The following is a 21134-nucleotide window of genomic DNA, read 5'->3' on the forward strand; positions in this document are numbered from 1 at the left end:
CTACCTCCTATTTTTTTTTGGGGGGAGGGGGAATCTGGCAGTTCTCAGGGCGGACTCCTGGCTCTGAGCTCAGGCCTCACTCCTAGCAGGACTCAGGGGACCATGAGGTGCCAGCAATTGAGCCAGGGTTGGCCATGTGCGAGGCAAACACTCATGTGCTATAATATCACTCTGGCCGGATCTACCCATATCTCTAAGGTTCCCCTCCAATCTGATTTCCACGCTGAAGTTAAATATATCTCTTAAAATCCAATCATACCACACCTAAACCCTTCCTGCTTATAATTTAAAATGACTTCCTTATTGATTGTCTTCAGTCTACTGCTCTGCACACTAATCAGGTTCCCACTTAGAAGACGCACCCCCCCACCCGGGTCTATTCATCCCTCAGGCCTCACTCACTTCTTTAGAGGAAGCTTTCCCTACTCACCCTTCTATGGTCAAATCCTCCATTACTGACATTCAAAGTACCAGCTACCTATTGGCAATCTTCACAAGGCAAGGCTTCACAGGACTCTGTCTCTTTATTCAACACTACAACCGCAAAAGGGAATACTGCACCCAGCACTCATTCTTTCAAAAAAGAAATATACAGCATCAGATGTGTGGCATAGCAGCACAGCACTTGCCTTGCATGAGTAAGACCTAGGTTTGTTCCCCAGCACTCAAGAGGATGGTGTCTGTGTGGGTTCGTGCGTGCGTGCGTGTGCATGCGTGTGTGTGGGGGGGGGGGGGGTGTAAACTGTACAAACCCTTTGATATTCTCTTGTCCTGAGTTTTTTCTGTACTTTTTCCTCTTGTTAAAAAAGTTAGGTCCTGCCCACATTTAAAATTCAACTCAAATACAAAGACTGTTCCAACCTGAAACCTTCTCCAATCCACCACTCATTCTGTAAATCATACCTTTCACTGAGTTAATGTACACAAGCAACTGTGCAACTGTTAAGAGCAGTGTTTGACATGAATTTGTTAAATCCATTCCTTGCTGTCACTGGAATGAGGACTTTCCTACAGACTATCAGACTCCTTTTGAATTAAACTTTTCATCTTCAACATACTGAAGAAAAGTCCCATTACGGTGAACAGTGATTCACAGTACTCTACTATTCCTAGTGCTCATGTTGGCAGAAAGACAAAGTATTAAAAAAAAGGAAACCTAAAGTCTCTGGAAGGACACGGAAGAAACAGGTACACATGTTGCCTCTAAAGAGAGAAGCTGGATGACTTGGGAATAGGGTAAAAGGAAGATGTTCTGCTTCCTCTCGATTTACTTCTTTTAAATGCTGACTCACAAGAACACATGATCACCTATGATTATATAAATCGTGAATCTGCCTAGGATTTGGCTCATTGGGAAAGTGCATGCCTTTCTTGCATGAGACCTGGGTTCAATCCCTGGCACGTCTATTACAAGAGACTAAACACAAAAGTATCTTACTTTTTAAAAAGTTAAAACAGGAAGCTTTAACTTTTGAATGAAAGATAGGAAATGAGTGGAAAGAAACATAGGAAATCTACAAGTACATATGTTTATCAGGAAAAGCAAACAAAATTGCAATCTTCTGCATTCTAACAAATAAACTACAATTAGTATTCCTTAATTACAAATACTGTCCTAGTACATTAACAAGCTGTTTAACTTAATGGAGAAACTTGCCATTTGCCACGTTTGATAGCAACATTTCTGCTTAAAAACCTATCTTGTGATAGTAGTAATAATTTGACATCTATTTCACACGGGGGGCGGGGGCGGCGGGAATAACTTATGTCTAACAGTCTACCATTAAATGTTTCCCCCTTTCAGTTCTGAATAATTTACGTTCCCCACGTTGCCGGTCAGACTTGATCGTCTCTTATACGTGATCTTCACGCCCGCTGTACTGAGTAGCTGTGACCCACCACATCAATCAAGCCTCTTGGCTGACACTGCCAGGCTAGTCTTCCCTGCCTGATCAGAACCTGTTCCTTAACGTGTCTAGCAGTGCTGAAGAAAGGCCGGAATGCACACGAGGGAAAAGCAGATCAATTGAGACAGACAAACACGTCAACTGACAGATACAAGACACACGCCAACAGGACAGAAAGATGAAAAAAAGTTGGCAGGAAAGCAGCCAACAGCGGAGGGGGCTAAAGCAAGCGGTGCAGATCCTCAAGCAAGAAAAGTTAGGAGGGTACCCAGGACCACGCTCATTTAGAAGCCTGAAACATCAGTGCAAGGAATTTGCGGGAACTTGGGGGGGGAAGATGGTTTACGACCAGATCTTGGCCGAAGGCGAGCCGAACGTGGACTGCGAGCCAAGCTCCTTTAAGAAACCCGGTCTTCGGCGGCCGAGAGGATCGTGTTTACATGGCAGGGAGGAAGGCGGGCGGGGGGGGGGGGGGGGGGGGGGGGTCTGCCAGGTGCAACAATAGGGGTGGTCGCTCTGGGCGGGGAAGGGCTGGAAAAGCAGCGGGCGTGATGCAACCCGAGCCTGGGGAGCCATCTGGCCCTGGAGTGTCCCACGGAAGCGGGGTGATGTCAGGAGGAGCGCTCCAGCCCCCGGAGAGAGCGGGGGTGGCTGGGGGGGGGGGGGGGAGGCGGGGAGGGAGGGAGGGATGAGGTAAGGCGCGGAGCGGAGCGCGGCGGCGGCGGGATGCGGGGAGGCAGGCGGCGGTGCCCTCACCTTGGCCTTGTAGCTGGGCAGGTTGCAGAGGATGTCCGTGCGGAGCGCCTCCTCGGCCAGGCTGCGGGCGCACAGGCTCCGCCACACCTCGCTGTTCTCGTCGCCGTGCAGGCAGCGGTACCAGTGCTTGCACACCAGCGCGCAGCTCCGCAGCTCCGACAGCTCCAGGTAGGAGAAGACCAACTCCAGCACGCGGCTGGGCAGCCGGCCCCCCGCGCCCGGCGCCCCGCCGCCCGCGCCGCCGCCGCCGCCGCCGCCCGCGCCCCCCGACGCGGCCCCAGCCCCCGGCGCCGGCGCCGCCATCGCCTCACCAGCCGGCCCGAGGGCCGCCGCCGCGCCCGGCGCCTGCCCCCGAAGCGGCCCGGGAGGCCAGAGCCCGGCCGCTCTCCGCACCCCCCTCCCGGCCCGGCTCGGGGGCGTCCGCCGCGCGCCCCGCCTCACTGAGGGCAGACGCTCGGCCGCGCGGCCGGCCCCGCCCCGACGGCTCAGCGCGCGCGCCGGACCCGCCCGGCCCGCCGCCGCCGCTCCGCCATGCGGGTTGAGGGCACGAAGCAAGGGCGCCCGCCCCGCGCGCTCGCCGCGCCGCTCGGCCCCGGATGTGACGGTTGGGCCGCGGCGCCCGGGGGCCTCGGCGCCACGCGATTGGCTGCCCGCCGGTGACGTCATCGGGAGGCGCGGCGGAGGGGCGCGGGGAGCGCAGGTAGGCGGCCGGCGCGGGTGGGTCGGTGGCGGCCTTTTCGGGACCTTCTCCGGAGTTTCCCGGTGCTCCTGCGTCCGCTCTCTGGCACCCCCTGCCCCGGGAGGTGGCCCTGCCGGTGACGGCGTGGCTTCAGGCTCCGAGCGGACGCTTGAGGCGTCCCTCGTCGCCGCCTCGATTTCGGATCGCTTCCTGCAGTGTGCTCGGCCCGCTCCTTCTGCCCCAGTCCTTGGCTGGACGCGTGTCCAGCGTGGAATGGGAAAGTAAGGTCGCCACGTTCGGTCGCCTCGCCCTGCACCCCCACCCCCGCGATTAGACAACCTGAAGGTGCGGTCGAAGTCTTGAAGTGCCACTTTTGTTGTTGTTGTTGTTACTGTTTGGGGGGCCACACCCGACGGTGACACGCTCACCCCGGTGCGCTCTCTCCGTGAGTTCCCCCCAAGTGCTCCTTTCTGTGGATGAAAGTTCAGTCTTTCCCGGCCTTCCCACGGACCCACTCACGAGGGTGATTAACCAATGCGTTTGGATTTCTTTAATCATTCCAGGCCGGAGAACAATGCCTAACTTCTTAGAAGGGAAAATAACAAGCGCTACTTGGCTCTCTTTTCGTAGGTGCCCTAAATGTTTTCTGATAGCCTGTAGAGAATGCTTACTAAGAGAAAATAGTAAAAATAGAAGGTAATTGTTATAACAGGCTCACAGATTCCCTTAGTAGTCCACGCCAGTGTTTTACCGTTCTGTTGTAAGAATTATTTCTAGCAGCTCTGCTGCTCTGTGTGATCCTTATTTTTTAATCTCCAGTCTAACCAATCATTTCTCTGATACATTGTCTACCAGTACCTTCTTCCCAGATGTCTTTTCCAAGTGTAGAAACTTAGGTTCTTTATTACTAAGTAATGCTTCACCCTTTAATCGTTTTGGTTCCTCTCTAGCTTCTTCATGTCAAGATGAACTTTGGAAAACCCAAACATGAGAAGAAATATTGACCTATAATCACTGCATCTATCATTCTGTTTGCTAAATATAGACGATCATGTCCATTGAGTAACCCCGAACTGTGTTTTATTCATTATCCCATTTTCAGGTTGAGGACTTAGGAGGGAAGAAGAGCAAGGTTTATTTGGACAGGCTTTAAAATCAAGGATAGGAGAGGGTTTCTCTTGCATCAGGGAACAGAGCACCAGCAGAGTGATCAGCTTCCAGGGCACAGATGCTTGAAAAGCTAGGTGAGAAGTGGAAGTCTGCCTGGAGCTGGTGTTAAGAAATCACTCAGTTATTGAAGATGTCTCTTTTATCCTGTCCTCACAATGTAGGTGAGGGTAGAGCCTTTGAAAAATCTGATGTGAGGGTCAGAGAGCGAGCTCGTTGAGCTTCGCATCCAGGAGACCTGAACTTGATCCCTGGAACCAGTCCCACCTGTTGCCTGGAGCTCTGCTAGGGGCAGCACACACCTGCCCCTAGCACACAGGTGCCCAGAGCACTGCCAGATGCGCTCATTCTTCCCCCACTCCCCAAACGTACACACAGTTTTAATGTGATCATTCTGGTTTAGGCAATGAGGTGACTTACTGGTCAAGTACTAAGTAGTCCAGGTACAGTTTCAAAGTAAGAAAGCATTTCTATTATTAAAACTTCCTTCTCTTGGTCTGGAGAGATATTAAGATAACTTTCTTTGCATCAGGTGAACGCCATGATGCCAGCTCAATCCCCAGCACCATGTTGTTCTCTAAACACCAACAGGGTCCCTGAGCACTGCTAAATATGACCCCAAAACTAAAATATCTTTCAACAAAATTATGTCTGTCTGTTGCCTTTTTTGACCATGCCCTCATGCTCATGTTTTGTACCCTGCCTATGCCCTTTGTGCAGATATGCCAGCTGCACTCCACCCTTTCTAAAAATGCTCAAAATACCCCACCTTCTCAGCCCACTCCCTGATTTCATAGATGTTGAAAGGACTCTATTATCTAATTAAAGTGATGCATCATAGGATATAACCTAATTGCCACCTTGACCTATGAGTTCCTGTGAATGAGACACTGGTCGACCTGATACATGTGGGGGGAGGGGGCGGGGAGGGCAGTGCTGCTCTTCCCTGTTCCTGGTTGGCTTCCCAGCTCAGTCATGTAAATAGCTGGACAGTGCATTTCTAAAAGATTGTTTTGATTCAGGCTAGAGAGATAGTACAGCAGGTGGGGTCCTTCAATGTGGCCTACCCAGGTTCGATCCCTGGCATCCTATATGGTCCCTCAAACACTGCCAGCAGTGATCCCTATGCTCACAGCCGGGAGAAAGCCCTGAGCACCATCGGGCTGTTTCTCCCAAACAAAATGAAGGATCATTTTGATTCATCCCAGATTTATTTACCTTCTGTCACAGCAGTCTGATTGTTTAACCTTTTTTGATGGTGGTTTTTGAGTGTTTACTTTCAGGGCTGGAGCCTTAACATGTACAAGATAAGGCGTTTTCCTTGCACATCGCTGACCTGGGTTCAACCCCCAGCACCATATATGGTCCTCTAAGCTCACCAGGACTGATTGCTTGAGCACAGAGCCAGGAGTAAGCACTGAACACAGCTTACTTGGGCTCAGAAACAAGTGGTTCCTAGTGCTTTTGTTAAGTTACTTAAATCTTCTACATGCTAAATATTGACTGAAATGAAAAGTCTCAAGTATAGGGTTATCTAGAACTTCTCCAAACTTGTTTGGGGCAGGGTTGGAGGGGTCCTCTGGAGCAGTGCTCAGGGAGCAGTCCTTGCAGTACTCAGCCACATAATCAGAAAAGTTCTGGCAAGGCTGTGCTGTTGGCTGCCCAGGGTTGCACCCGGCAGAGCTGAGATCCATATGGTGGCGAGGATCAAACCTGGGACCTGGTGCTGCCAGGCGTTTGCTATATTCCTTTGAGCTGGCTCCCTGCCTCTCAACTCTTTCATTTTTTTATTATCTTTTTTTCTTTTTGGGTCACACCCGGCGATGCACAGGGGTTACTCTGGCTCTGTGCTCAGGAATTACCCCTGGCGGTGCTCAGAGGACCATATGGGACGCTGGGAATTGAACCCGGGTCGGCCGCGTGCAAGGCAAATGCCCTACCCACTGTGCTATTGCTCCAGCCCGTTTTATTATTTTTTTACTAGCCTAGAAGTCTTCGTATTCACGTGGCATGAAACACCTCTTGCCTGCAGAGTGCCTTCCAGTGGCCCTTTGCATTGTTCTCACAAAGCACTGGGCCTTGGGTGGACTGGCTGGCCCTTCAGTTGAACCCATTTGCCTTCCTCTTGGGCCTGCTTTTTATTTCCTTAATCCTTTTCTTCTCAAGACTGCATCATATGCTCAATATGAGCATGAATTCTCCTGCCAAAAACTTTTTATATTTTTCTTTGCGAAACTTTTTTATTGGTTTGTTTTTGTTTTGGCTTACTCCTGGCGGGGCTTGGGGAACCGTACAACCTGCCAGGGATTGCACCTGCTCAGCTGTGTGCAAGGCTAGCACCTTACCTGTCGCTTCCTCCCCTTCTGGCAAGAGTCTTGCCCTTGTTTACAGCAGTACCAACTGCATGTTGGGTAAGACTGTAATTAATTTTTCTGTTTAATCATTCTTATTTGGGGGTCAGGAGGTTGGGCCAAATCCAGGAGCTGCATGTGCTCCAGCCCTTTGAATTAAGTTAATTTTTTCCAGGAAAGAATGAAGTTAGGAAGAAAACTTGTTAACACTTTTGCCTGCCAATCAGCATTTACTCAGATTTCCTGTGGATAGATGTGTGACGGAGAAAGAACTAGAGATATGCTGCCTAATTATTTTTTGTTTTTGCTTGGGGGGCCACATTCAGCAGTGCTCAGGGCTTACTCCTGGCTCTGTGCTCAGGGCTCACTCCTGGTGGGGCTCGGGTACCATATGGGGTCCTGGAGATCAAACCCAGATCGGCTGCACACACAGAGGGTAAGCACTCTACCTACTATCGCTCAGGCCCCCTCACACTTAAAGAAAACCTAAAATCCCTGCAGGACTCCAAAACCTCTGTAGCACTGAACTCCTATTGTTCATCGATTTGCTCGTGCGGGCACCAGTAATGTCTCTATTGTGAGACTTGTGATTATTGTTTTTGGCATATCGAATACACCACGGGGAGGTCACAAAATCCAAAAGAGTTTAGACTTGTAGGTTTTGAATTCAGTTTATTGTAGCAGAGCTGAAGTTCAGGACCATGTGGTATCAGAATTCATGCAGGCTGTGCTGAGCCCACAGCTGCCTCTCTGGCCAATTTAACTACTCCTAGACTTGACAGCGAAAAATCGAACCAGCAGGATTCTCTATCTCTGCCTCCCTGTGAGTCATTTCCTTCAAACCTCTCCTTTAAACTTAACTTGATTTCATCTAATTAATTTCCTCTTATTGAGTTTTGCTGAAATAGTCCTTTTCCCATTTGTCATCTATGGAAGTGGTTCTACTTGTAACCTTGTGTCTAAGACTAACAGATCAGTGATCTAGCTGTTTTTGATGATTTGAAGTGGGAGGAAATAAGCTTTGTGATGGCTCTAGACATTTTAGGTAGATTTGTAGATTCTTGAATGATTTTTCCTAAGTAGCACGAGGAAATTTATCTGAGTTGTTGGTGAAAATAGCAAAGCTCTGCTGGTCACTTTTCACTGAATTCTCACTTCACTTGTGAAATGAGAAACTGAATTTTAGATGGATCAGAATTTGTTGATACCTTGTCTGCTCATTTAGAGATGTAGAAATTGACCTGATTTCCTTTTTTGCTTTGCACAAGAAGCAGTTAAGGTAGGATAATGTGTGATAATTTCCGTGTATTGTCCTGGAGCCCCTAGCATATTGGGAATCTAAATTTTGCACTGATTATAAATACCATGACTATGTAAGTGCAAGTGGACACTGGTTTGGGATTGTTTTTGTTGGGGGGAGCACACCTACAGGTATTCAGGGCTAACTCCTGACTCTGTGCGCAGCGGTCACTCCTGGCGGGGCTTTGGGGACCATCACTATGTGGTGCCCCATTGGCTGCATCCAAGCGTCTTAACCCTGTCTCACCTGAGACGGCGATTTTAAATTGATGAATCTGTGCTTTGAGAGCAGAAATGAAGGGAGTTGGGAAACGGGGCTGAAGCTCGTACCTTGCAAGCAGGAGGCCATGAGTTTCCTCCTGAGGCTGCCGGCGGTTCCCGAGCACAACCCTGGCAGCTCTGCCCTCTGCAGTCACCACAGCAGCACCCGGCCGCACTGCCGCCAGCCACCCCGCCGCTGGTGCCTTGCAGATTCGATCTTCAAATAGCTTTTCCCATCGATTGGGCTGTTTTTAGATGTCCTGGGCCTTCTTTCCATCTCCGAGTTGCTGTGGCCGACCGGTGCTCTTACACCTTGGCTGGGGCCCTGGCAGACCCCAGGTGCCTTGCTTGCTAGCTGGGGGTGACACGCTTGGTTGCAGTGTGCCATAGATCACACGCTTTGTGCTGTGGATGGAATTCCAGGCCTCAGGCCAGCAAGGCGATCCCCGCTCCCTCTCCTCACTGTCTCTGAAGTACTGATAGGAAGTGTATCGTGTTTGTCTTCTATATAAAACAAGATATTATAGTGTTCTCCCCTCCCCCTTCACAGAGCCTTCTCCACCATTATGGCAGTCAGGTGGACCGGCGGACATTCGACTCCTGTTCTCTGCCTGAACTCGAGTCGAGAAGGACTGGTGGCGTCTGGGGCCGAGGGCGGCGATCTCCACCTCTGGGCTGACGACGGAACACAGCTGGGATGCACACACTTCCAGGGTGACGGCGATGTCACCAGTGTCGTCTTCTCAGCCTCCTGCCCCACGAAATTGTATGCCTCCCATGGGGAAGCCATTAGTGTGCTGGACGTCAGGGCCCTCAAAGGTTCTCTAGAAGACTTTCAGGTGAATGAAGAGGAAATCAATTGCCTTTCACTGAATGACACTGAGAACCTATTGGCTTCTGCTGATGACTCTGGGGCAATCAAAATCCTCAATCTGGAAAATAAGAAAGTTAGCAGATCCCTGAAGAGACACTCCAACATCTGTTCCTCGGTCGCTTTTCGGCCCCAAAGGCCTCAGAGCCTGGTTTCCTGTGGACTGGATATGCAGGTGATGCTTTACAGAGAGTTCGTGGGTAATTTCTGAACGGGATTTGCTTACAGATTTATTGATTGAGCTGAATATATCTTTCCATAGTCTGTTCTCTGCTAACATGCCTTATGAACCTCAAGCTTTCCTTGTACTGCACACTGAATGCCAATCGGACAAAGCACAGTAGATATCATTCACAAATTCTTTAGTCTTCTCTGTGTGAAACCTGAAAATTCAGGTATTTCAGATGTTCTAAACAAGGGGTCAGGGTACTGTATTAGTACCAAGTTTTGGGGTGTGTCGGTGCTTGTGTTTGGAGCTGCGGACTGATCCCAGGACCTCGCACATGGGCAATGCATGTTGTGTCTCAGTGGCACCATCCATGCTCCCTCCTTCCTGAAGGAAGGAAGATCATGCGTCAGACCCAGAACAGAGTAATGCCACTGGGAGGGTAGAGTCTATCTAGAAGCCCCATTATGTGGGGGACTGTTTCATTCGTGGTTTTCATGAAGAGAAGTAAAATATGTTGATCCAAGTAGAAGCGATGGAAAAACTGTTTTGGTGTAATCAAGAAAACTTGAGCTTTCTCACTGCTTCTCGAGAGTAAATCTTTCATCACTGGAGTCAAACTAATTTATGTCTTCCCTTTGGTAAGCATTTAGTAATTGCCAGTGCTTTACATAGATTCACATCGTTCCTTTTTTAGAAACTTTGATGATTACTCTTTTCTAGAAACGAGGGAACTGAGATTCATATTGTATCCATACAGTTGCCTGAATCAGAATCTCTCTCTCAGCCTCTGGCTCCAAAGCCTGTTTTTGCTGTATGATACTAGTGGTAAAGGTAAAGGTAAAGGCCCTCCCATTGATCGTCGATTTTTCTCGAGCGTGCCCAGTAACGTCTCCATTGGAGACTTTGTTGTTACTGTGTCTGGCATATCGAATACTCTCGGTAGCTTGCCGGGCTCTCCGAGAGGGGCGGAGGAGTCGAACTCGGGTCGGCCATGTTGGCCGCTTGTAAGGCGAACGCCCTACCCGCTGTGCTATCGCTCTAGCCCTAGTGGTATTCAAACAAAATACAAGGAGTAATGTGATTAAAAATTCTTGGTTTGGGGCACATAGGCTGCCTGAGCACATGTGTTCCTGCCGAGCATGTGTGTTGCCTGCATCTCTCCTTTTGAGCTGTGCATTTTTATACTTGAATGCTGGGATATGTTCTGGGGCTCTCCCCTCTCTCTCTCTCTCTCTCTCTCTCTCTCTCTCTCTCTGTCTCTCTCTCTCTCTCTCTGTCTCTCTCTGTCTCGGATGTGTACTGGGGCACTCACTCTCTGGGATGTATTCTGGGTTCTAGCTTTCTTTCCCAGGGATGTATTCTGGGACATTCTCTCTCTCTCTCTCTCTCTCTCTCTCTCTCTCTCCCCCCCCCCCTCCCTCCCTCCCCTCTCTGTGCTTTCTCTCTCTCTGTCTCTCTCTCCGTGGGAGTGTACTGGGACATGCTCTTGCTCTCTCTCCCATCTCTCTCTCTCCCACCCTCCCCCCTCCTTTTCTCCTTTCCTCCCTTTATTTCTCAAAAACCTGTTATACTTCCAAAAAAAAGTTCTTGGTTTGGAGACTAGCATGTCATTAGGAGGAAAAGAACCATTGTTTACTAATGGCATATGCTTGCACTGTTTGGGGCATTTCCTCTACATTGTGTACAATTACATATTCTAATGTTTCTGTGGTTGTCTTAATAGCATCGAAGGTTTTGTCTTTGCAGTGTCTTGGCTGGTGGTCTTTACTGCACCCGCTCGCACCTTCCTTGCTTCTCAGGAGTTAGCAGAGAGGGACCAGAGAGAGAACTCAGCGCTCAGCTTGGGCTGTGCTCATGCTCTGCATGCAGGAGGGCTGGATTCAAGCCCCGGCACCTTATGCTCCCCCAGCCCCTGGTGATTCCTGAGCATGACTGATTCCTGACCAGAAATTGTTCTGGTTTTGTCACGGTGATTGCTTTCTCCACCCAAGTTATTGGCATTTAGAAGCAGAATGGTGGACATCCTGCAGTGCTGAGACACCGCCTGAACAGTGGACAATTGTCCCACCAAATGTGTTTGTAGCCTCCGCTGGGAATCACTGCCGCTCACAGGCACAGTGACCCTGCACATTCCAGTCCTCTTCCGCCCCTCGGTCTGTGCCTGTCTAGTTCAACCTCAGGGATCACCCTCTGCCTCCTTGGTTGTGCAGAAAGACTTTTCCAGCCAGGTGGATGTGTGTGAAACAGACTATACGCTGCCTTTTCGATCAGTCATCCTTAAACCTTTCCAGTCAGACACCACAATAGACACGTCAGAAATGATCTATTGAGGCCAGGGAGTTGACTCGCTGGACTGGAGTGCATGCTTTTCATGCGGGAGCTCTAGGTTTGGACCCTGGCACCGCATGGTCCCTCGAGCACTATCCTAGGAGTAGCCTCTAAGCACTGCCAGGTGTGGCACAGAAACCAAGATGACTTGTGTTCTTCAGATTAGATTTTTAGATCTAATTTAAATCTTAGATTAGATCTGGAACATTTTGTCTTTCGTCAAGAAGCCTTAGTGTGGGACAGCGGCTGGAGAATAGTGTGGTGGTGTTTCATGGAATGGAAGTTGGGGAATCGACTTGATTGCCAAAAACTTTTGACAGTTCACTGTAGATTCTGCATGTTATGATAGAGGGGTCGTGGCAAAGACAGCACCGGCATACTTCCAAGAAACTACTTTTCTTCCATGGTTTACATCTTAAAACCTGCTTACCCAATATCGTAAGCTTTCTGAATGGAGTCTGTGGGGCAGTCCGGATGATAATAGAAGGGACTTACTGCTCTGTCTCATCAGGTGTGGGAATATTGCCACACTTAATAGATAAAGGTAAAGGCCCTCCCGTTGATCGTCGATTTGCTCGAGCGGGCCCAGTAACATCTCCATTGGAGACTTTGTTGTTACTGTGTTTGGCATATCGAATACTCTCGGTAGCTTGCCGGGCCCTCCGAGAGGGGCGGAGGAATCGAACTGGGGTCGGCCATGTTGGCCGCTTGTAAGGCAAACGCCCTACCGCTGTGCTATCGCTAGCGGGTTTAGGGATGTCGGGAGGCCTGGAGGAATGGCAGAGGAGCTTAGAGGTCCGGCCCTGTCACCTCCCAGAGGGCCATGAGTTCTGACCCTTGTGCCCAGTCTACAGAGAGGGTCCCTCTGGCAGCCCGGCTGTGTGCAACCCCTCACTCCACAAGGTAAATAAATCAGTAGGCAAAGCACTCAAAAAATAAGCCCTGGCCTGCCTTTTTGGAGAACAGAGTGTTTTATTAAGTTGCTTGAGACTGTCGGGTATTCCCTTGTGTGGGGCCCATACCCAGCAGTGGTTAGAGGCTGTTCCCAGCCCTGAGCCCAGGGGTTTCTCCCTGTGGTATTCAGGGGACCATGAGGTGCCAGGGATCGGAGCCAGGCCTTCCACATGCAGATCATGTGCTCAGACCATGAGCTATTTCTCCAGCCTGAGACGGCTTGATATTTTATTTAAGTATGAAAAAGATATGTAATGCATAACAAAGAACATTAAGTACTGCTGTCCCTATCACTCAAATACAATTTTTTACTTGTAAATATCTGGAAATTTCAAACTACCTCATATCTCTGTAGTATAAACATTGATTCTTACACAACGTATACCTCCATTTCCTCAGCTGAAGACAAGTGATTCATAGGTTGTTCCCCCCTCCCCCATATCGGAAAGATAGTTTTAAGAGTATAAACAGGATTAGGGTAGTAGAAATTTTCTTTTCCTTAAGGATAAATCTTTTGTTTTGGGGACGCACCTGGCTGTGCTCAGGTGTCTGCATTTAGGAATTACTCTTGGGAATGTTTATGATTCTAAGATGGAAGCCAGGCCAGCCTCGTGCAAGGCAAGTGCCCTACCGACTAGCTCTCCAGGCCCTGAAAAGGAGTCTTTTGTGGCAAGAATTTTTGGTGGGGCTGGAGCAGTAGCACAGCGGGTAGGGCATTTCCCTTGCACGTGGCCGACCCGGGTTCGATTCCCAGCATCCCAGATGGTCCCCCAAGCACCACAAGGAGTAATTCCTGAGTGCATAAGCCAGGAGTAACCCCTTTGCAATACAGGGTGTGACCCAAAAAGAGGGAAAAAAGAATTTTTTGGCTGAGGGTGGAATTTTCCTTTTTGGCTTTATGCAGCGCCCAGTGATGCTTGGGCTGCGCTGAAATCGGTTCTGACTGGAATCGGTTATGAAAACCAGGTGGTGCTGAGGAAAAGTGTTTCGTGGGCTCATTTTGGTGTGATTGCATTCACTTAGAAACATTTGCACATTGTCTACTTGGACATTTCATTGACTTAGAAACTTGAAACTCTCATTATGTTTCTCTAATATGCCTGAGCTCTATGTTTATGGTAATTTTGAACAGGCAGTTGAGAAATTGAATGTGAAAGCCCTCAAAATCCTTGGCAGTTCAGAAGAGTAAATAAGTTATGAAAGCCCAATCTGGAAATCTTCAGTACTTGAAAGTGACTCTTAAATTTGTAGAATTTGGTATAACAATTATCTCAATAAACACCAGAATGTTTTAAGTTGCTGAAAACACTTAGGTCGGGGGCTGGAGAGATAGCACAGAGGGTTGGGCGTTTGCCTTGCACGTGGCCTACCCAGGTTCGATTTCCAGCATCCCATATGGTCCCCTGAGCACTGCCAGGAGTAACTCCTGAGTGCAGAGCCAGGAGTAACCCCTGTGCATCGCCGGGTGTGACCCCAAAAAGCAAAAAACAACAACAAAAAAAACACTTAGGTCAAAGGTCTCAAGGCATACTTGGCATACTTGGACCTGGCTCCACATGATTCCCTGAGCTCTGGCAAGGCCCAAAAGTAAAGACAGAAGGTAGAAAATCTAATCTAGGCATTAGGTGGCTGTCTGAGAAAAAACCGGGAGCTGGAGAGGTAGCACAGCGGGTAGAGCGTCTGCCTTGCACGCGGCTGACCCGGGTTCGATTCCCAGCATCCCATATGGTCCCCTGAGCACAGCCAGGAGTAACTCCTGAGTGCAGAGCCAGGAGTAACCCCTGTGCATTGCCAGGTGTGACCCAAAAAGCAAAACAAACAAAAAAAACTTGGAGGTTCCAGTCAATATAGTTAAGTGGCAGATCCTGGAACGTCCATTATCCATTAACTTGTCATGCTGTCTGTTTTGTTGTGTGTTTTTTGTTTTTTGGGGGGTTTTTTGCTTGATTTCTGGACCACACTCAGCTTTGTTTGGGTTTCTCTGGCAGCATTGCTCGAGGGGACTATGCAATGCTGGTGTTCACATCCAGGGCTCCTACATGCAAAGCATGTACTCTCAGCCCTTAGAACTAGCCTGTAATCACTCCCACACTCATTTATTTTTTATTTTCTGATATTTATTTTATTTCAGTTAGTATTTGTATTTTCCCAAATAGTGATGGCTGGTCACTTAGTATAATATAAATGCAATTCAAGAAGATTTTTGGTGCTTTCCCTAGAAGGAGCATAAAATAAGGGTTCTTGGATGCCATCTCTTTTGAAAAGAGGTTGAGTTATGGTAAGTTACCATGAAACCAAATTCTTAATAGCATCAGCAGTTGTGATTGTGTCAGTTCCGATCTGTGCTCTTAACTAGCTGAAAAGGTCATGTGGATCTCAGTGTCCTATTTCACTGGTGAATCATAGGTCAGAGGGAAGACTCCATGGTAAAACTCAGCTCTATTCACTTTGAAGGTATTGAAAATATTTTTCCTTTTCAAATATTGGTTGCTGCAGGAAGAGAATGAATCACTAGATTCTAGTGTAAAATCGATTCACAAAGCTTGTTTGTTTTAAATGATTTTAATTAGCGTTTTATTTCAGTCAATTTGGATATTATGGTTAAGAACAACAAAAGGTGCTGTGTAGCAACATGTAAGATTAATAAACATGCTGGACGTTTCTGCTCCTTCCAAGGCATTATGTTAGACATTAACAAAGGTGAATTAATCTCAAGAAACGGATAAGCTAGAACATGTCACTTAAGGTAAGAATAAGAATTAAATATGCAGGGGAGCTGGAGAGGTAGCAGAGTGGAGAGGGCGCTTGCCTTGTGTGCTACTCAGATTTGGTCCCTGGCGTCCCGTATGTCTGCAAGGGTACCAGGAGTGATCCCGGGGGCAGAGCAAGAGTAAACCCTGAGCACATCCGGGTGTGTGCCAAAACCCCAAACACCACTAACAGGGACTGTATCCTACTAATTATCATCGGATTCCTTTGAAGTGGAATGATACTTGAGCAAAAGGACTAGAACTCTCTTTTAACGATAGAACTTCTCTTATTTAAAGGTAATGCTGTGGAATCTTCAGAAGGCCAGGCCAGTCTGGATTACAAATTTGCAGGAGGACGAAGCCGATGAACTGGAGTGTCCACAGTCACCCGGTCAGCTCTTCAACCCTGCTCTCGCACACTCCGTGTCTGTGGCGTCCTGTGGCAATATTTTCAGTTGTGGGGCAGAAGACGGCAAAGTTCGCATCTTTAGGGTGGCGGGCGTCAAATGCGAACGGGAAGTGGGCTTTAAGGCCCACACACTGGGGGTCTCCCAGGTCTCCTTTCTGCCGGAATCCTACCTGCTGCTGACCGGAGGGAACGACGGAAAGATCATGTTGTGGGATGTCAGCCATGGCGCTGAGAAAAAGCAGAAGAGTCCTACCAAGCAGACCCACAGGAAGAAAACAAAAAGGGCTATTTATAGTGTGCAGAGCGGGAACACTGATGCCGCGGCAGCCGACGGAGAGCCCTGCCAGCTTTTCCCAAAGCTCAGTATTGAACATGGAGAGAAAGTGAACTGGCTGCTGGGAACAAAATTAAAGGGACACCAACATATATTAGTAGCTGATCAAACTAGTTGTATCTCTGTATATCCCTTAAATGAACATTAACTTCAATAAAAAGCATTTGTAAGGTTGGATGTAGCAAATAATATTTTTTTATTTTAAAAATATTCTCACTCTTGCGGCCAGAGAGTGGCACAGGGAGTGGGTAAGGTGTCTGCCTTTCTTATATTTTTGCTTTTTGGGTCACACCTGGCGATGCACAGGGGTTACTCCTGGCTCTGCACTCAGGAGTTACTCCTGGAGGTGCTCAGGGGACCATATGGGATGCTGGGAATCGAACCCGGGTCAGCCGCGTGCAAGGCAAATGCCCTACCTGCTGTGCTATCTCACCAGCTCCAGGTGTCTGCCTTTCATGTGGCTGCTCTGGGGTCTGTCCCTGGCGGCATATATGGTCCCCTGAGCCCTGCCAGCAGTCAGCCCTGAGCTCAGCCAGGTGTAGCCCAAAACACAGATTTTAAGTCCTCTGATTCCCAGAGAGATGGTTCAGCGGGTCAGGTGCCTCCCCTCTGTGTAGCCTGCTCGGATTTGATCCCCAGCACAGCATATTGTCCCAGAGCCACCCCAGGAGTGATCCCTGCGCGCAGAGGCTTCCAGGAGGAAGCCCCGAGCACTGCGGTGTGTGGCCTAAACAAAATCCCAAAAATAGTTTTAGTAACAATTCAGCAGATTCAGGTCCCCCAGACACAGTAGGCTCATTCAGTACAATGCAGTGAAACCCCTTTCCTAAAGCTCCACCTATTTTCTCCTCAATGGCAGGAGCCGAAGTGACAGAAATAACATCTTTTATATCACGTCAGGGAGTATTTTTGGTTTGAAAAATGAAATGTAAAAGTGTTTTTAAATAAGGACCCGGGGCTGGAGAGATAGCACAGCAGGTAGGGCGTTTGCCTTGCCTGCAGCCGACCTGGGTTCGGTTCCCAGCATCCCATATGGTCCACTGAGCACTGTCAGGAGTAATTCTTGAGTGCAGAACCAGGAGTAACCCCTGTGCATCGCCAGCTGTTACCCAAAAAGCAAAAAATAAATAAGAATCCAATGCAAATATGAAGGTCTTTTTCATCAAAAAAGTACAAATCAGGGATTGGAGTGATAGTACAGCTGGTAGGGCATTTGCCTTGCCCGCAGCTGACCCTGGTTCAATTCTCAGTATTCCATATGGTCCCCTGAGCACTGCCAGGAGTAATTCCTGAGTGCATGAGCAAGGAGTAATTGCTGTGCATTGCCGGGTGTGAACCCCCCCCCCCCCCAAAAAAAAACCTCAAACCAGAGGTTGGAGAGAGGACAGTGAATAAAGCGCTTGCCTACCCAGGTTTGATCCCCAGCACCATATATGGTCACCTGACCACTGCCGGGGGTCACTCCTGAGAATAGAGAAATAGGTCCCTGAAAACTGCTGGGTATGGCCTAAATCTACCCCTTCCCAAATAAAAAATTAAAAGGACTAGGGACATCTCTCAATGGGCTACGCACACTCCTGTGCTGGAGACCAGGGGTCCATCCCCAGCACCGCATGGTTCCCTGGACACTGCCATGAGTGATGCCTGAGCACAGAGCTGGTAGTAGCTTCTGAGCACTGCCTGGCGTGACCTCAAAACCAAAAGGGCAGCTTAGAGGTAGTGCAGCAGTGAAGGTGACTGCCTTGCATGCGGCTGACCTGAACTCATTTCCCGGCTTGGTCCCCTGAGCCCCGCAAGGAGTGATCCCTGAGTACTGCTTGGGCCAAAATCTAAAATAAAAAATAATATTTAGAGGCTGGTGTAATACAGCAGTCAGGGCACTTACTTTGCAGGCATCCAACCCAAGTTCGATCCCCATGTGGTCCCCTAAGTCCCACCAGACAAGTGATCTTTCAGTGCAGAGCCAGGAGTAAGCCCTGAGCACCTCTAATTGTGGCTACTCCTCCCCCCAATTTTTTTTGTTAATGATGCATAAACCAAGGTACAGTATTCAGTTGGAGAGAGATGTGGTCACTGAGTCATTGTTTGGCCCAAGGTGCTGTCATCTTGCCAAATGTAGAACCACCTTCAAAGTAGTCCACACTGAACCCAGAATGTGAGGCCATTTAGTTTCTGCGAAACAGCTGAAGTCAGCATAATCAGTCAGTGTTGACAACTCAATCCCGTTTGACTTGGATTTAGTACGTAATTTGTTTCAATTTTAGAATTGCACAAGAATTCTATATAAAGTTCGTACCTACAGTTAGATTTTTAACATATTTAGGCAACATTATACTAATAGAACTTTATTGTAATAATAAGGTAATTCTAGAAGTCAAATAAGTTTCTGTTTTTGGGCCATGCCCAGCGGTGCTCAGGTGTTACTCCTGGCTCTGTGCTCAGGGGAACATATGGATCAAATCCAGGTTGGCCACGTGCAAGGTGAGCGCCCCTACACACTCTCTCTCTCTGGCCCCTAAGTTTTTCTTTTAAAAGTACATAATTCTTGGGCCAGAGAAACAGCTCGGAGAAAGAGCAGATAAGCTTGGCGTGCTGGAGGCCTGGGTTTGCTCCCAGCACCGAATGGTCCCCTGAGCAGTGGGTGTAGCACCTGAGCACCACACGGTGTGTCCCCACTTCCGGAGCCCCCTCCCCCGCACCCCCCAGTCTATACCCTAGGCAACCTTGAATATTTGGGCTTGCAGGGAACGATGATCTTTTTTAGCAACCTTAAAGACTTAGGCTTAAGGAATCCAGACGAGTCCATGACACGCTAGGAAATGGGAGGCAGTAACAAGACTGGAAGAGAATTTTCTGGAGACTTAATGTGAACTCTTTTATTTTTTTAAAGTAGGTTTATTGCAAGAGAAATTTGATGGAAGAGAAAGAGAGATGTGTTGTGTCCCAGAGAGAACAAGGACTTCTCCGGAGGGGCAAAAGCCTTTGAGTATAAATTCTGAAGCAACCAGGGAATCAAGAAAACTGGTCAGAGTGTCAGGAGGAAGTAGTGGAGTCGAGCCCGGATTCTGGTTTCGGGGACTGGGTGCGTCCTGGGGCCTGAAATCCAGGTATGGTGCACAAGAGGCTGAGCAGGTCTGACCACTTGGCCCTACCCTGTCTGCCCTCACCCCACTCCCCCCGACTAGCCAGAGAGCACACAGCAGCCTGGGTGCTGCTGAGGGTTAGGACTTGGGACCCGGTAAGTCAGGGCAGGGGCTGGGTGGACACTTCTCTTCCTTGGTGATTTCCTTGAGATCTCTTATCCTAGACCGGCTCCTTTGTAAAGACTATTCTTTTTTCTTTTTGGGTCACACCGGCGATGCTCAGGGGTTACTCCTGGCTCTGCACTCAGGAATTACTCCTGGTGGTACTCAGGGAACCATATGGGATGCTGGGAATCGAACCCAGGTCGCCCTACCCGTGTGCTATAGCTCCAGCCCAGGTCATTTCCTTTTAATAACTATTCTTCGTATATGGAATGGACCCACTTACCTAGAAAGAGAACAAACAAGGTAACCTGCAGGGTCAGGAAAGTGGCGGATGGGATCTATAGGGGGAACTGGACCTCTACTGAGCATCACAGAAAGGGAAAAGACCAAAAATTCTGAGCACTCACAGATTCTCTGACAAAAGATGAGCTAGAATGTTTGTAGCAGCACCATTGTCTGACAGCTCCAAATGAAACCACTCAAATGTACAACAATAGACTGAAGAAGTAAATTGTGACATATGCATGCTATGAAATACAGAAGTTCAAAGTAAGCTTCCTTGCAGGCAGGGGAGAAAGCATGGGGCTGGAGTGCACACTTTGTAGGGGAGCTTCTGGGGTTTTGTCCCCAAGCACTGCTGGGAACATCCTCTGAGCTGGGCCCAGCACTCCTGATGCCGCCAGTACTGCAGGTATGAGCACCGCCATCACCACAAGCCCTTACCCAGATGGAAGCTGCTCACTCAGAGAAGCCCATGGAAATCATGGCCACCTTCTCTAGGGCTGGAGTGACAGTACAGCAGGGAGGACATTTGTCTTGCATGTGGTCAACCCAGGTTGGATCCCTGCAACCCCTATGGGCTCCTGAGCACTGACAGGAATAATTCCTGAGAACAGAGCCAGAAGTAACCCCTTAGCACTGCTAGGTGTGACCCCCTCCCCCCCAAAAAAATACATATATATATTTGTTTTATTTTGTTTTGGGGGCCATCTCTGGCATTGCTAATATCTTCTAAGCAGACCAGAGGCCAAGTGTCAGACCAAAGGTCGAATGCCAGAGTCAACCAAGGATGGCTTGATGGGAAGGTACTGTGTAAGTCTGAGATGTTGGTGGAAGAGAAGAGCAGGGAGCTGGGTGGAATCAGACAAGAGCACCCAGGAGAAACAGCTGAGTGGGCTTGGCGGGCTCTGGTCCAGCGCAGAATTATCTGCTGTTGCCCTGTTTGCAGTGTTCTGGGGGCTGAAGACTGGTTCTTTGAGGGCTTATCATGAAAGATCTTAAGACAGACACTGGGCTCCATCAGTCTCCGCGATTTTTTCAGTTTAATTGTTCCCAAACTTAGTTACCTACTATGCCCTTTTCAGAAAAAAAATCTCTTCCAGGTCAGAGCGATAGTGCAGCGGGGGAGGGCATTCACCTTAAATGCAGCCGACCTGTGTCCAATCCCCAGCATCCCATATGGTCCTCTGGGCACCACCAGGAATAATTCCTGAGTGCAGAGCCAGGAAGAACCCCTGAACATTGCTGGGTGTGACCCAACAAAAAAAATTAAAAATAAAAAAAAAATTTAAATCCTCTCACCACTTCCCTGAAAAATCTACCCTCTTTAAATAAATAGACACCTCCAGTTGTACCTGAGGCTACCTCTGCA

At 48.7% G+C, this 21134-nt stretch overlaps 2 protein-coding genes across 4 annotated transcripts in view; one reads left to right on the top strand and one right to left on the bottom strand.

The window, feature by feature from the left end:
• The window catches only part of FBXO45 (F-box protein 45), a 17994-nt gene extending 14769 nt beyond the window's left edge, over window positions 1–3225 (bottom strand). Inside the window, exon 1 of the mRNA XM_056121864.1 lies at window positions 2664–3225. Coding sequence (XP_055977839.1) covers window positions 2664–2966 — 303 coding nt within the window. The 5' untranslated portion in view covers window positions 2967–3225. The remainder of the gene's footprint in view (window positions 1–2663) is intronic.
• On the top strand, window positions 3225–16412 carry WDR53 (WD repeat domain 53). Of its 3 annotated transcripts, XM_056121865.1 has the most exons (3): window positions 3225–3363; window positions 8971–9466; window positions 15790–16412. In XM_056121865.1, the coding sequence occupies exons 2-3, from the start codon at window positions 8987–8989 to the stop codon at window positions 16381–16383; spliced, it is 1074 nt and encodes a 357-aa protein (XP_055977840.1). In that variant the 5' UTR covers window positions 3225–3363; window positions 8971–8986; the 3' UTR covers window positions 16384–16412. The 3 variants fall into 3 exon arrangements, with proteins under 3 accessions (XP_055977840.1, XP_055977841.1, XP_055977842.1); XM_056121866.1 differs by lacking the exon at window positions 3225–3363 and having other exon boundaries at window positions 9362–9491; XM_056121867.1 differs by lacking the exons at window positions 3225–3363; window positions 8971–9466 and adding an exon at window positions 15130–15196.
• Window positions 16413–21134: the final 4722 nt, after the last annotated feature.

Source organism: Sorex fumeus, unplaced genomic scaffold (genome assembly GCF_029834395.1).
Source record: "Sorex fumeus unplaced genomic scaffold, SorFum_2.1 ptg000044l, whole genome shotgun sequence".
Taxonomy (NCBI): domain Eukaryota; kingdom Metazoa; phylum Chordata; class Mammalia; order Eulipotyphla; family Soricidae; genus Sorex; species Sorex fumeus.